Source organism: Mustela nivalis (genome assembly GCF_964662115.1).
Source record: "Mustela nivalis genome assembly, chromosome: 2".
Lineage (NCBI taxonomy): Eukaryota > Metazoa > Chordata > Mammalia > Carnivora > Mustelidae > Mustela > Mustela nivalis.
In genome coordinates this window covers 146,866,946-146,881,685 of record NC_139021.1, presented here as the reverse complement: position 1 = coordinate 146,881,685, position 14,740 = coordinate 146,866,946, and the positions used below count along the sequence as shown (strand labels likewise).

General features: G+C 40.8%; 1 protein-coding gene across 9 annotated transcripts in view; it reads right to left on the bottom strand.

Annotated features, from left to right (window-relative positions):
- Window positions 1-14,740, bottom strand: part of WDFY4 (WDFY family member 4) — a 273,431-nt gene that overhangs the window by 210,912 nt on the left and 47,779 nt on the right. For all 9 annotated transcript variants that reach the window (XR_014307369.1, XR_014307370.1, XR_014307371.1 and 6 more), the window contains exon 12: window positions 12,427-13,007. Coding sequence is in view for 6 of the 9 variants with exons in the window: in XM_082718543.1 (XP_082574669.1) it covers window positions 12,427-13,007 (581 nt within the window). In the remaining 3 variants the exon portion in view is untranslated. The remainder of the gene's footprint in view (window positions 1-12,426; window positions 13,008-14,740) is intronic.

The window sequence follows — 14,740 nt, the reverse complement described above, 5'->3', positions numbered from 1 at the left end:
CATGATCCCTGATTTCAAGAGATATTACAAAGATAGAGTAATCAAAATAGTATGGCATTGGCATAAGATACATAGATTAATGGAACAGAATAGAGATCAGATCAACCCACATACATGTTGTCAATTAATTTAGGAGCCAATTTAGGAGCCAAGATGATGCAGTGAGGAAAGGACAGTCTTTTCAATGAATGCTGTTGAGAAAAAACTAGACAGCCACATGCAAAAGGATGAAACTGGACCATCGCCTTACACATACACAAAAATTAACCCAAAATGGATTAAAGACTTGCTGTGAACATAAAACCTGAAACCATAAAGCTTCTAAAAGATAAAAGAAGGTAAGCTCCTTGACATTGGTCTTGGCAATGATTTTATGGATTTGACAAAAAGCAAAAATAACAAAAGCAAAAATGAACCAGTAGAACTAACATTAAATTTAAAAACTTCTGTACAGCAAAACAAACCATCAGTGAAACAAAAAGGGAACCTACAGAATGAGAGAAAATATTTTTCAAATTTATATATGATAAAATGGTCAATACCCAAAATATATAAAGAGTTCATACAACTCAATACTTAAAAAAAAAAAAAATCCAATCAAAAATGGGCAGAATGGACTACTGGGTATTTACCCTAAAAATACAAATGTAGTGATCCGAAGGGGCACGAGCACCCGAATGTTTATAGCAGCAATGTCCACAATAGCCAAACTATGGAAAGAACCTAGATGTCCATCAACAGATGAATGGATAAAGATGTGGTATATATACACAATGGAATACTAGGCAGCCATCAAAAGAAATGAAATCTTGCCATTTGCGACAACATGGATGGAACTAGAGCATATCATGCTTAGTGAAATAAGTCAAGTGGAGAAAGACAACTATCATATGATCTCCCTGATATGAGGAAGTGGTGATGCAACATGAGGGCTTAAGTGGGTAGGAGAAGAATAAATGAAACAAGATGGGATTGGGAGGGAGACAAACCATAAGTGACTCTTAATCTCACAAAACAAACTGAGGTTTGCTGGGGGGAAGGGGGTTGGGAGAAGGGGGGTGGGGTTATGGACATTGGGGAGGGTATGTGCTTTGGTGAGTGCTGTGAAGTGTGTAAACCTGGCGATTCACAGACTTGTACCCCTGGGGATAAAAATATATGTTTATAAAAAATAAAAATTTTTTTTTAAAAAATGGACAGAATGGGGTGCCTGGATGGCTCAGTTGCTTAAGCAACTGCCTTCGGCTCAAGTCATGACCCCAGGGTCCTGGGATCAAGCCCCACATGGGGCTCCTTGCTCAGCTAGAAGCCCGTTTCTCCCTCTCCCTCTGCCTTCTGCTCTCCCTGCTTGTGTTCTCTCTCTCTCTGTGTCAAATAAGTCAATAAAATCTTTTTTAAAAAATGGGAAGAACATCCAAAGAGATGTTTCAAAGAAGATACAGAGGTGATGAAAAAGTGTTTTACATCACTTATCATTAAAGACATGCAAATCAATATCACAATGAGACACCACCTCAACACCTGTTAGGATGGTTATCATCAAAAAGACAAGAAATAACAAGTGTTGGTGAGGAACACTCATGTGCTACTGGTGGGAATATAAATGGGTGCAGCCATAAAAAACAATATGAAGATAGCTCAAAAAATTAAAAATAGAGCTACCATATGATCCAGCAATTCCATTTCTGGACATTTATCTGAAGAAAGTGAAAACACCAACTTAAAAAGATACATGTACCCCTATGTTTATTGCAGCATTCTTTACCATAGCCAGGGTACAGAAACAACCTAAGTGATCATTAAATGAATGGATGAAGATGTGGTACAAATACATAGTGGAATATTATTCATAAGAAAGAAGGAAATCTTGTCATTTGTGACAACATGGATGGAACTTGAGGGCATTATGCTAAGTGATATGCTTCAGAGAAAGACAAATACTATATGATCTCACCTGCATATGAAACCTAAAAACAAAAAAAGAGCTCATAGATATAAAGATTACACAGAGGGTTGCCAGAAGCAAGGCATAGAGGGTTGGCAAAATAAGTGAAGGCAGTCAAAAGGTACAAATTTCCAGTTTTAAAATAAATAAGTCATGGGAACATAAGGTACAACTACAGTTGTGACTACAGTTAATATTACTATATTGTATATTTGACTACAATTGATGGTGACTACAGTTAATGGTGGTAACTACAGTTAATATTACTATATTGTATATTTGACTACAGTTGATGGTGACTACAGTTAATGGTGGTGACTACAGTTAATATCACTATATTGTATATTTGAAAGTTGCAAGGAGAATAAAACTTAAAAAGCACTTATCACAAGAAAAAAATTGTAACTAGTGTGGTGATGGATGCTAATTACCAGACTTACTGTGGTGGTCATTTCCCAATATATACAAATACTGAGGGGTGCCTGGGTGACTTAGTTGGTTGAGCATCCAAGTCTTGGTTTCTGCTCAGGTCATGACCTCAAGGCTTGTGAGCTCAAGCCCCACGTCGAGCTCTACACTCAGTGAGAAGTCTGTTTGAGATTCTCTCCCTCTGCCCCTCAGCCCACTCAAGCATTCTCTCTCTCTCTCTCTCTCTCTCATATAGTCTTTAAAATATTTGTATACATAAATATTGAATAACTATGTTTTATACCTAAAAGTAATATAATGTTATATGTCAATTATACCTCAACAAAAAATATATGAATACATGCCTTATTTGTTGGATTAGCTAAAATTAGATTTAGATTAGATTGATCATGGCCCAAAATTAATATTAGGCAACAGTAATATATACATTGGAAATGTAAGTGTACATTTAAGAGTTGAATTAAGTTTACATATTACACATGGAACACATATATATTGGGAAGAGGCTGAAGATAAATAGCAATGGTAAACAGAGTAAAGGATTAAACATTATGAAGAGAACTGTTAAATTCTTTTAGTGCAATCACTAAAAGACTAATAGTATAAGATCCAAGTTAGTCAATGGGAAAATTTAAATTAAAAAATTAAAATTCCAATAATTCAAAAGAAGACAAGGAAAAAAATCAAAAGAAAAAGGGGGACCATGGAAAATACAAAATAGCAAAGTAGAAATCATTCCAAACATATTAGTAATTATAAAAATGTAAACAAAGCACATGCTTCCATAACCAAAAAATACCACACTGGGTTAAATGACAAAATAAAGCAAAAACAAAACCAACTCTTTAGTGTTGACAAAAGAAACACCAAAAACATTAGGACCCAGAAAGCTTGAAACAATAGAATTTTTTTTTTTAATCCCAGGCACATTCTAACCAAAAGAAAGCAAGCATAGCCTTTTTATGGTTACACAAAATTGTTTTTATGGCAAAATATATTATTGGGGATAAAGAGGGTCACCGTAGAAGGTGAAAATTTCTGATTCCATGAGATGATGTAAAAATTATCAAGATGTGTGATTCCAATATCCTCAGATGTAAAGCAAAAATGAACAGAAATTGGCAAATATATCACTACGATGAAAAATATCTAAGACAGCTTAGTAAGTGATGTATCAAGCAGATTAAATAATCTGAAAATTTGAAGAAGACAATAGATGAATTTGATGTAAAGGACAGAAATAGAACACTGAGTTTTACAACTGGAAAATATGCATTCTTTTCAAGCACCCATGGAACACTTATGAAGATTAGTCACATGGGAGGCCACAAGGTCAAGTTCAACTAATTTCAGAGCATGGCCATCATACAGCCCACCTTCTCTCATGATGATAAAATTAGAACTCAACAACAATGAAAGATGACCAAAAATATTCTGTAACTTTGGAAATTCATAATTAAAATAAGACTCAAGAATCAAACTACAAGTCACAAAGGAAATTAAAATATTTAGGACTAAATAATATCAAAAGTGCAACATAATGAAAGTTGCATGATACAGCTCGAGTAATGTGACAAAAATTTGCATTTAAGAAGTCTCCTAATCAATTAAATTAAAGAGAAGAATACCAGAATGAACCCAAAGAAGGTTGAGGACATAATAAGAACAACCAAATGAAAACAGAAATTAAAAATGTATGTATGTGGGGCGCCCAGGTGGCTCAGTTGGTTAAGCAGCTGCCTTCAGCTCGGGTCATGATTCCAGGGTCCTGGGATCGAGCCCCACATCAGGCTCCCTGCTCAGCAGAGAGCCTGCTTCTCTCCCTGATGCTCTGCTTACTTGTGCTCTCTAACTCTGTCAAATAAATAAAATATTAAAAAAAAAAAAGTACGTATGAGAGATAGAAAAAGCTGAAAGTTCGTCCCTGAGAAACGCTGATAAATAAAAATCTGTCAAGAATGCTGGGGTGGAGGGAGGAGTCAAGATGGCGGAGAAGTAGCAGGCTGAGACTACTTCAGCTAGCCGGAGATCAGCTAGCCGGAGATCAGCTAGATAGCTTATCTAAAGATTGCAAACACCTGAAAATCCATCGGCAGATCAAAGAGAAGAAGAACAGCAATTGTGGAAACAGAAAAACAACCACTTTCTGAAAGGTAGGACCGGCGGAGAAGTGACCCCGAGGGGAGGGGCCGGCTCCCGGCAAGCGGCGGGGCATGGGTGCACAAAATCAGGACTTTTAAAAGTCTGTTCCACTGAGGGACTTCGCTCCAGAGGCTACCCAGGGCAAAGCCCACACGGGGTCAGCGTGGCCTGAGGTCCCACAGGGTCACAGAAGGATCGGGGGTGTCTGAGTGTCTCAGAGCTTGCGGGTATTGGAACGGGAAAGCTGGCTACAGAGACAGAGCCGACAGTAACCTCACAGCTCAGGGTGACCTTGAACCGGTCGCAGGCTCAGTGAGCTCGGAGCGCGGCCGGCGGTCAGGCAGACGGGAGTAACTGGGCGCTGTTCTCTGAGGGCGCACTGAGGAGTGTGGCCCTGGGCTCTCGGCTCCTCCGGGCCGGAGACCAGGAGGCCGCCATTTGTATTCCTGTCCTCCGGAGCTCTACGGAAAGCGGAAAGCGGAAAGCGCTCAGGGAACAAAAGCTCCTGAAAGCAAACCCGCGGATTACTCACCCCGGCCCTGGTAAGGGCGGTGTAATTCCGCCTGGGGCAAAGACACTTGAGAATCACTACAACAGGCCCCTCCCCCAGAAGATCAACAAGAAATCCAGCCGAGACCAAGTTCACCTACCAAGGAGTGCGGTTTCAATACCAAGGAGAGCAGCAGAATTCCAGAGGAGGAGAAAGCCAAGCACGGAACTCATGGCTTTTTCCCTGTGATTTTTTTTTAGTCTTGCAGTTAATTTAATTTTTTTTTCATTTTTTGTTTTTTTTTCTCACCTTCGGGTAAAAATTTTTTTTTAACTGTTACCTTTTTCTTTCTTAACGATTTTTTACTAGTTTATCTAATATATATATATTTTCCTTTTTATATTTGTCTTAGGTGTTTTCTTTTTTTAATTCTTTTCTTTTTTTTTTCTTTTTTCTTTTTGTTTTTCTTTCTTCCTTTTTGAACCTCTTTTTATCCCCTTTCTCCCCCCTCACGATTTTGGATCTCTTCTAATTTGGTTAAAGCATATTTTCCTAGGGTTGTTGCCACCCTTTTAGTATTTTACTTGCCCCTTCATATACTCTTATCTGGACAAAATGACAAGACGGAAAAATTCAACACAAAAAAAAGAACAAGAGGCAGTACCAAAGGCTAGGGACCTAATCAATACAGACATTGGTAATATGTCAGATCTAGAGTTCAGAATGACAATTCTCAAGGTTCTAGCCGGGCTCGAAAAAGGCATGGAAGATATAAGAGAAACCCTCTGGAGAGATATAAAAGCCCTTTCTGGAGAAATAAAAGAACTAAAATCTAACCAAGTTGAAATCAAAAAAGCTATTAATGAGGTGCAATAAAAAATGGAGGCTCTCACTGCTAGGATAAATGAGGCTGAAGAAAGAATTAGTGATATAGAAGACCAAATGACAGAATAAAGAAGCCGAGCAAAACAGGGACAAACAGCTACTGGACCACGAGAGGAGAATTCGAGAGATAAGTGACACCATAAGACGAAACAACATTAGAATAACTGGGATTCCAGAAGAAGAAGAAAGAGAGAGGGGAGCAGAAGGTATACTGGAGAGAATTATTGGGGAGAATTTCCCCAATATGGCAAAGGGAACGAGCATCAAAATTCAGGAGGTTCAGAGAACGCCCCTCAAAATCAATAAGAATAGGCCCACACCCCATCACCTAATAGTAAAATTTACAAATCTCAGTGACAAAGAGAAAATCCTGAAAGCAGCCCGGGAAAAGAAGTCTGTAATATACAATGATAAAAATATTAGATTGGCAGCTGACTTATCCACAGAGACCTGGCAGGCCAGAAAGAGCTGGCGTGATATTTTCAGAGCACTAAATGAGAAAAACATGCAGCCAAGAATACTATATCCACTATCATTGAAAATAGAAGGAGAGATTAAAAGCTTCCAGGACAAACAAAAACTGAAAGAATTTGCAAACACCAAACCAAACACCAAACCCTTTCAATATTTCTACAGGAAATATTGAAAGGGGTCCTCTAAGCAAAGAGAGAGCCTACAAGTGGTAGATCAGAAAGGAACAGAGACCATATACAGTAACAGTCACCTTACAGGCAATACAATAGCCCTAAATTCATATCTCTCAATAGTTACCCTGAATGTTAATGGGCTAAATGCCCCTGTCAAAAGACACAGGGTATCAGAATGGATAAAAAAACAAAACCCATCTATATTTTGCCTCAAAGAAACTCATTTTAAGCCTGAAGACACCTCCAGATTTAAAGTGAGGGGGTGGAAAAGAATTTACCATGCTAATGGACATCAGAAGAAAGCAGGAGTGGCAATCCTTATATCAGATCAATTAGATTTTAAGCCAAAGACTATAATAAGAGATGAGGAAGGACACTATATCATACTCAAAGGGTCTGTCCAACAAGAAGATTTAACAATTTTAAATATCTATGCCCCCAACGTGGGAGCAGCCAACTATATAAACCAATTAATAACAAAATCAAAGAAACACATCAACAATAATACAATAATAGTAGGGGACTTTAACACTCCCCTCACTGAAATGGACAGATCATCCAAGCAAAAGATCAGCAAGGAAATAAAGGCCTTAAACGACACACTGGACCAGATGGACATCACAGATATATTCAGAACATTTCATCCCAAAGCAACAGAATACACATTCTTCTCTAGTGCACATGGAACATTCTCCAGAATAGATCACATCCTCGGTCCTAAATCAGGACTCAACCGGTATCAAAAGATTGGGATCATTCCCTGCATATTTTTAGATCACAATGCTCTAAAGCTAGAACTCAACCACAAAAGGAAGTTTGAAAAGAACCCAAATACATGGAGACTAAACAGCATCCTTCTAAAGAATGAATGGGTCAACCGGGAAATTAAAGAAGAATTGAAAAAAATCATGGAAACAAATGATAATGAAAATACAATGGTTCAAAACCTGTGGGACACAACAAAGGCAGTCCTGAGAGGAAAATATATAGCGGTACAAGCCTTTCTCAAGAAACAAGAAAGGTCTCAGGTACACAACCTAAACCTACACCTAAAGGAGCTGGAGATAGAACAAGAAAGAAACCCTAAGCCCAGCAGGAGAAGAGAAATCATAAAGATCAGAGCAGAAATCAATGAAATAGAAACCAAAAAAACAATAGAACAAATCAACGATGCTAGGAGCTGGTTCTTTGAAAGAATTAACAAAATTGATAAACCCCTGGCCTGACTTATCAAAAAGAAAAGAGAAAGGACCCAAATAAATAAAATCATGAATGAAAGAGGAGAGATCACAACTAACACCAAAGAAATACAAACTATTATAGGAACATACTATGAGCAACTCTACGGCAATAAATTTGAAAATCTGGAAGAAATGGATGCATTCCTAGAAACATATAAACTACCACAACTGAACCAGGAAGAAATAGAAAGCCTGAACAGACCCATAACCAGTAAGGAGATTGAAACAGTCATTAAAAATCTCCAAACAAACAAAAGCCCAGGGCCAGACGGCTTCCCGGGGGAATTCTACCAAACATTTAAAGAAGAACTAATTCCTATTCTCCTGAAACTGTTCCAAAAAATAGAAATGGAAGGAAAACTTCAAAACATATTTTATGCGGCCAGCATCACCTTGATCCCAAAACCAGACAAGGATCCCACCAAAAAAGAGAGCTATAGACCAATATTCTTGATGAACACAGATGCGAAAATACTCAACAAAATACTAGCCAATAGGATTCAACAGTACATTAAAAAGATTATTCACCACGACCAAGTGGGATTTATTCCAGGGCTGCAAGGTTGGCTCAACATCCGCAAATCAGTCAATGTGATACAACACATCAATAAAAGAAAGAACAAGAACCATATAATACTCTCAATAGATGCTGAAAAAACATTTGACAAAGTACAGCATCCCTTCCTGATCAAAACTCTTCAAAGTGTAGGGATAGAGGGCACATACCTCAATATCATCAATGCCATCTATGAAAAACCCACCGCAAATATCATTCTCAATGGAGAAAAACTGAAAGCTTTTCCGCTAAGGTCAGGAACACGGCAGGGATGTCCATTATCACCACTACTATTCAACATAGTACTAGAGGTCCTAGCCTCAGCAATCAGACAACAAAAGGAAATTAAAGGCATCCAAACCGGCAAAGAAGAAGTCAAATTATCACTCTTCGCAGATGATATGATACTATATGTTGAAAACCCAAAAGACTCCACTCCAAAACTGCTAGAACTTATACAGGAATTCAGTAAAGTGTCAGGATATAAAATCAATGCACAGAAATCAGTTGCATTTCTCTACACCAACAGCAAGACAGAAGAAAGAGAAATTAAGGAGTCAATCCCATTTACAATTGCACCCAAAACCATAAGATACCTAGGAATAAACCTAACCAAAGAGACACAGAATCTATACTCAGAAAACTATAAAGTACTCATGAAAGAAATTGAGGAAGACACAAAGAAATGGAAAAATGTTCCATGATCCTGGATTGGAAGAATAAATATTGTGAAAATGTCTGTGCTACCTAAAGCAATCTACACATTTAATGCAATTCCTATCAAAGTACCATCCATCTTTTTCAAAGAAATGGAACAAATAATTCTAAAATTTATATGGAACCAGAAAAGACCTCGATAGCCAAAGGGATATTGAAAAAGAAAGCCAACGTGGGTGGCATCACAATTCCGGACTTCAAGCTCTATTACAAAGCTGTCATCATCAAGACAGCATGGTACTGGCACAAAAACAGACACATAGATCAATGGAACAGAATAGAGAGCCCAGAAATAGACCCTCAACTCTATGGTCAACTAATCTTCGACAAAGCAGGAAAGAATGTCCAATGGAAAAAAGACAGCCTCTTCAATAAATGGTGCTGGGAAAATTGGACAGCCACATGCAGAAAAATGAAATTGGACCATTTCCTTACACCACACACAAAAATAGACTCAAAATGGATGAAGGACCTCAATGTGCGAAAGGAATCCATCAAAATCCTTGAGGAGAACACAGGCAGCAACCTCTTCGACCTCAGCCGCAGCAACATCTTCCTAGGAACAACGCCAAAGGCAAGGGAAGCAAGGGCAAAAATGAACTATTGGGATTTCATCAAGATCAAAAGCTTTTGCACAGCAAAGGAAACAGTTAACAAAATCAAAAGACAACTGACAGAATGGGAGAAGATATTTGCAAACGACATATCAGATAAAGGACTAGTGTCCAGAATCTACAAAGAACTTAGCAAACTCAACACCCAAAGAACAAATAATCCAATCAAGAAATGGGCAGAGGACATGAACAGACATTTCTGCAAAGAAGGCATCCAGATGGCCAACAGACACATGAAAAAGTGCTCCATATCACTCGGCATCAGGGAAATACAAATCAAAACCACAATGAGATATCACCTCACACCAGTCAGAATGGCTAAAATCAACAAGTCAGGAAATGACAGATGCTGGTGAGGATGTGGAGAAAGGGGAACCCTCCTACACTGTTGGTGGGAATGCAAGCTGGTGCAGCCACTCTGGAAAACAGCATGGAGGTTCCTCAAAATGTTGAAAATAGAACTGCCCTATGACCCAGCAATTGCACTATTGGGTATTTACCCTAAAGATACAAACGTAGTGATCCAAAGGGGTACGTGCACCCGAATGTTTATAGCAGCAATGTCCACAATAGCCAAACTATGGAAAGAACCTAGATGTCCATCAACAGATGAATGGATCAAGAAGATGTGGTATATATACACAACGGAATACTATGCAGCCATCAAAAGAAATGAAATCTTGCCATTTGCGACAACATGGATGGAACTAGAGCGTATCATGCTTAGCGAAATAAGTCAAGCAGAGAAAGACAACTATCATATGATCTCCCTGATATGAGGAAGTGGTGATGCAACATGGGGGCTTAAGTGGGTAGGAGAAGAATCAATGAAACAAGATGGGATTGGGAGGGAGACAAACCATAAGTGACTCTTAATCTCACAAAACAAACTGAGGGTTGCTGGGGGGAGGGGGTTTGGGAGAAGGGGGTGGGATTATGGACATTGGGGAGGGTATGTGCTTTGGTAAGTGCTGTGAAGTGTGTAAACCTGGCGATTCACAGACCTGTACCCCTGGGGATAAAAATATATGTTTATAAAAAATAAAAAATTTTTAAAATAAATATGTAAAAAAAAAAAGAATGCTGGGGTGTAGGGGTGCAGGGGAGAGAAAAGCAGTAAATGATGTCAGGAGCAAAAAGTTAAAAGGATATTGGGAACAGCCTTATTTATGCCAGCCAGTAAATTGGAACTCAGAATGGGAAAATGAACATGAAAAATTACTGAGAATGATTCAAGAAGTTTATTCTCAGAAAAATAAATCTTCTTACAAGGAAACATGGGGCTTATGAGGTTTTTACTGGCAAATTCTATCACAAAGCTAAGGAATAAGAACAGTGATCTTTATTTATGTAACTCTTCCAGAGAATAGAAGAGACAACACTGCCCCGACTCACTTTAGGCGGCTACCATAAACTTGATAGTGAAAATAGTCAAGAAAAGAGCATGAAAGGCCAATTTTTTTCATGAACAAAAGTCCTTTTCAAAAAATCAGCAAATCAAAGGCAGCAATAAATACTTCATGAGCAAGTTGGTGTCTGCACAAATGCAAGGTTAGAAAACCAATTAATTTAGCAGATTAGCTGGAGAAACAAGAACAATGATATGATTATCTATGTGGTTGGAGATTTGGCATTCGCCCCCCTCACCAACAACCCCCAGCGCTGCTGCATGGCCAATCCAACATCTTTGGATAAATGGGTACAACGTCTCTCAGAAGGGAGAGCCATGGCAGCAAACGTCAGACAGTGTGGAGAGGTAGAAGGCAAGATAGTTTATTGCAATATTAATTTGTGTTTTGTCATTGCTACCTAAGGAGAATAAAAAAGATAGCCCACCCATTGGGGTGCCTGGGTGGCTCAGTGGGTTAAAGCCTCTGCCTTCACCTCAGTTCATGATCCCAGGGTCCTGGGATCAAGCCCCACATCAGGCTCTCTGCTCAGCAGGGAGCCTGCTTCCTCCTCTCTCTTTGCCTGCCTCTCTGCCTACTTGTGATCTCTGTTAAACAAATAAATAAATAAAATCTTAAAAAGAAAAAAAAAAACGATAACCCACTATTGCTGTTATGTTCTTTCATTTTCTTCCCCTGCATTTCCAAAGGAAGGAGCAGTGTTCTTTGTGCTCAATCGCTTTAGTGGAAGTCTGTTTTGTGGGAATGAAAGTAAAGCGTTGTCTACAAAAGTCTGGGCTCATGGAGGAGATGGCCCTGAGAGGTAAGCAGAGATGACTGGTTTTGTTATGAGAAGTGAAAGCAGCCAGAAAGAACAGGAGAAAAGGTTACTGTGGTCATCCTGCAAGTCAAATGACCTCATTTCTGGCAAAGCAGAGGCATGGCAGTGGGGGGGGGGGGGAGGCTGCCCAGGACAGCAGGGTGGCTGGGCACAGGCACCAAGTCTCCCCGGAGCAGCAGCAAAGATGGCGGTGGAGAAAGTGAGCTTATCGGCAGAATTCTGCCCTTGGCTTCCAAGATCTGAGAAGCCCCCCAGTTCTTGTATAACTCAAAAGCATCCTCTAACCACGTATTGACTCAGATTGGTTCTCTGCCAGCTCCCACAGTAGAGGAGATTTAAGTCAAAGTTAATTTGATTTAAAGGGAAGAAAGACACGTGACATTTGTGCACCCTCCCACACATGTCCCACCACTGCCCCAGGTTGAAGGTCTAAGCTTCCGACCTACTACACATGCACAGGATATTGGGGAGAAAACGGGAGAGAGCAAGGCACTCATGACCCAATTACAGAAGCAGGCGGCAAAGCTCTACCTCTCCTCCAGATCTGGCCACTGCTTGAAGTTGCCTTGGGCATCCCTGCCAGCTTCTTCCTTCTGGGCATTCACAACTGGGTCCTGCCCAGCCCTTGGGGACTCCTTCAGGTCTCTGCGCAGGTGAAGGGTGCCACTGGTCATGCTGTCCAGAAAGCTGAGGATCTGGAGGCAGCTCTGTATCTTGGGTGGGAATGGGCTCGTAGAGGTAAAGGCCACACTCAGCAAATCAGCAAATGGCCTGGCTTTCGTGTCTGCCCCGGAGTGCAGAGGGGCTCCCTCTTCCTCCTGGGCTCCGAAACAGCCCAGCAAACAGAGGTCTTCCGCCAACTTCTCAAAAAGCCCATTCCTCTTGAAGAAGTCACCATTGACGGGGTCCAGGTGCAATGCCGCAGACAAGGCACAAAGGGTGTGCAGGACCAGGTCCAGGGTCTGGCTGGGGGACACCATCGCCCACGTCTGCAGCGGGGGCTCCTGGAGCGACCCCTCCAGGTCAGAGAGCAGCGACAGGAGTCCATTGAAGCCACTGGACACTCTGAAAGCAGCACGGCCTTTGGGGGTCTCCAGGATCCTGAGGAGAGACTGAAACACCAACAGGATAAAAATGAGGAAAACCCAGGAGGCAGCTTGTTAAGGTCGAGCTCCCACACACCACTGCCAAAGCCTTGCACGTGCTCTTCCCTGGTCAAGTTGTGGGAGCACTGGGTTACCTGAGAGTGATTCTGAAACCGTATCCACCTTGTTCCTCTTCCTTTTAGTTAGGTTTCCCCTCAGTGCCTCCTTTCAAATGAATGCTGCCAAGGCCTATGCTCAGGGTTTGCATTGGTTTCCTGTCCTGGGTCTTAACTTCGATGCCTCTCCCTCCAGGAAGTGTCCTTTGACCACTGAATTGTACTGCCCCCGGGTCAAGGGCTCACACAGCCCCCTGTCCGTTGTTGAATCAGACTCTCTTCACACTGCCATGAAGAGACTTGGAAATTGTCTCAGCCCTCCACTAGACTCAAGCTCTGTGAAATCAGACAACTCCATGCCATGGAATGTAGCACACACTTCATAAATGTTTGCTGAATAAGTGGGATGAGCCATCACTTGTACTGCAAAGACTCACAGTGAAATCGCCATAAGGTAGCTTGTCATTATTTGTCTCCCTTTCTATGCAAACATGAGTGCCTCTGTTAAATGAAGAAAGATGGTAAAGTGAATCCGCTTGATATCTGGTGTGGAAATATGAAGGAATCAAGGTAGAGGAGAGAAACGTTTAAAGGAAGGAAGCATAACTCTAGCTTATAGAATAGAGCACGTGTGAATTTTAGGCTATCATAACCTTCATGGCAGAATCTGCCTTCTCCAGGTCACTGAGCTATTCCTAGACAAACTTTTGTTTCCTTCTAAAATCAAACATTTATTGAGCACTTACAATGTGCCATTCATTGAGGACAGTGTGTGGTGTACATTAGGTATTCGACAAATGTTTTGGAGGGAGGGAGGGAGGGTGGGAGAGAAGGAAGGAAGGAAAGAAAGAAGGGAAGGAGAGAAGGAAGGAAGGAAGGAAGGAAGGAAGGAAGGAAGGAAGGAAGGAAGGAAGGAAGGAAGAAGGAAAATATATGGCCTACTTCTGAATTTGGCTCAAAACGCAGGGAAATTTGATTTTATAGGCAGGTCCTCAAAAGAAGCATGTAGACTGTTAAAGCAGGTTCTCCAGAAGGGTGATGCTTAGTGAGTGTGAAGTTCAACCCCATGTCTCCCCACTAGCCACTGGAGCAACACTAAGCCTTCAAGACAAGCAAGGCCTTTCTCCATGTGGATGCATCATAGCAGCAGCAGCCTGTCCCTATGCACCACCATGGGACTTGGGGCCAGGACAAGCCACACACAGATCTGCTCCATCTGTGCCTGCCTTGTAGGAGCAACTCACTCCCAACAGAATATTATTTCTTCCACCAAGTTGGAAACCCACTCTGACCTTGAAGTGTGTTGGTGGTGGTGGTTCTTCCCACCAATTGACATTCCATGTAAAAGGATGAGCACTGGTATACGGTAGAGCATGGCCTTTTTGCCTGGTCGCTAATCACCAAGACATTGGGAAATTTTAAGTTCTAGGATGTCAAACCTTCTAAACTGATAGGAGTGCTTTCTGTGTCTCCTAGAACCAGTAGGAGGTTGTTGAAGGTAAATGAATTGAATGAAACTATGCCATTTATCACAAGGACACATGACAAAACAAGTATGAAAAAGGGAAAATGATCAAAAAGCAAACAAATCAAATTACAGGCACTTGGGTGACCACCAAACTCCCCTCTTATCCAAGAAGCCAC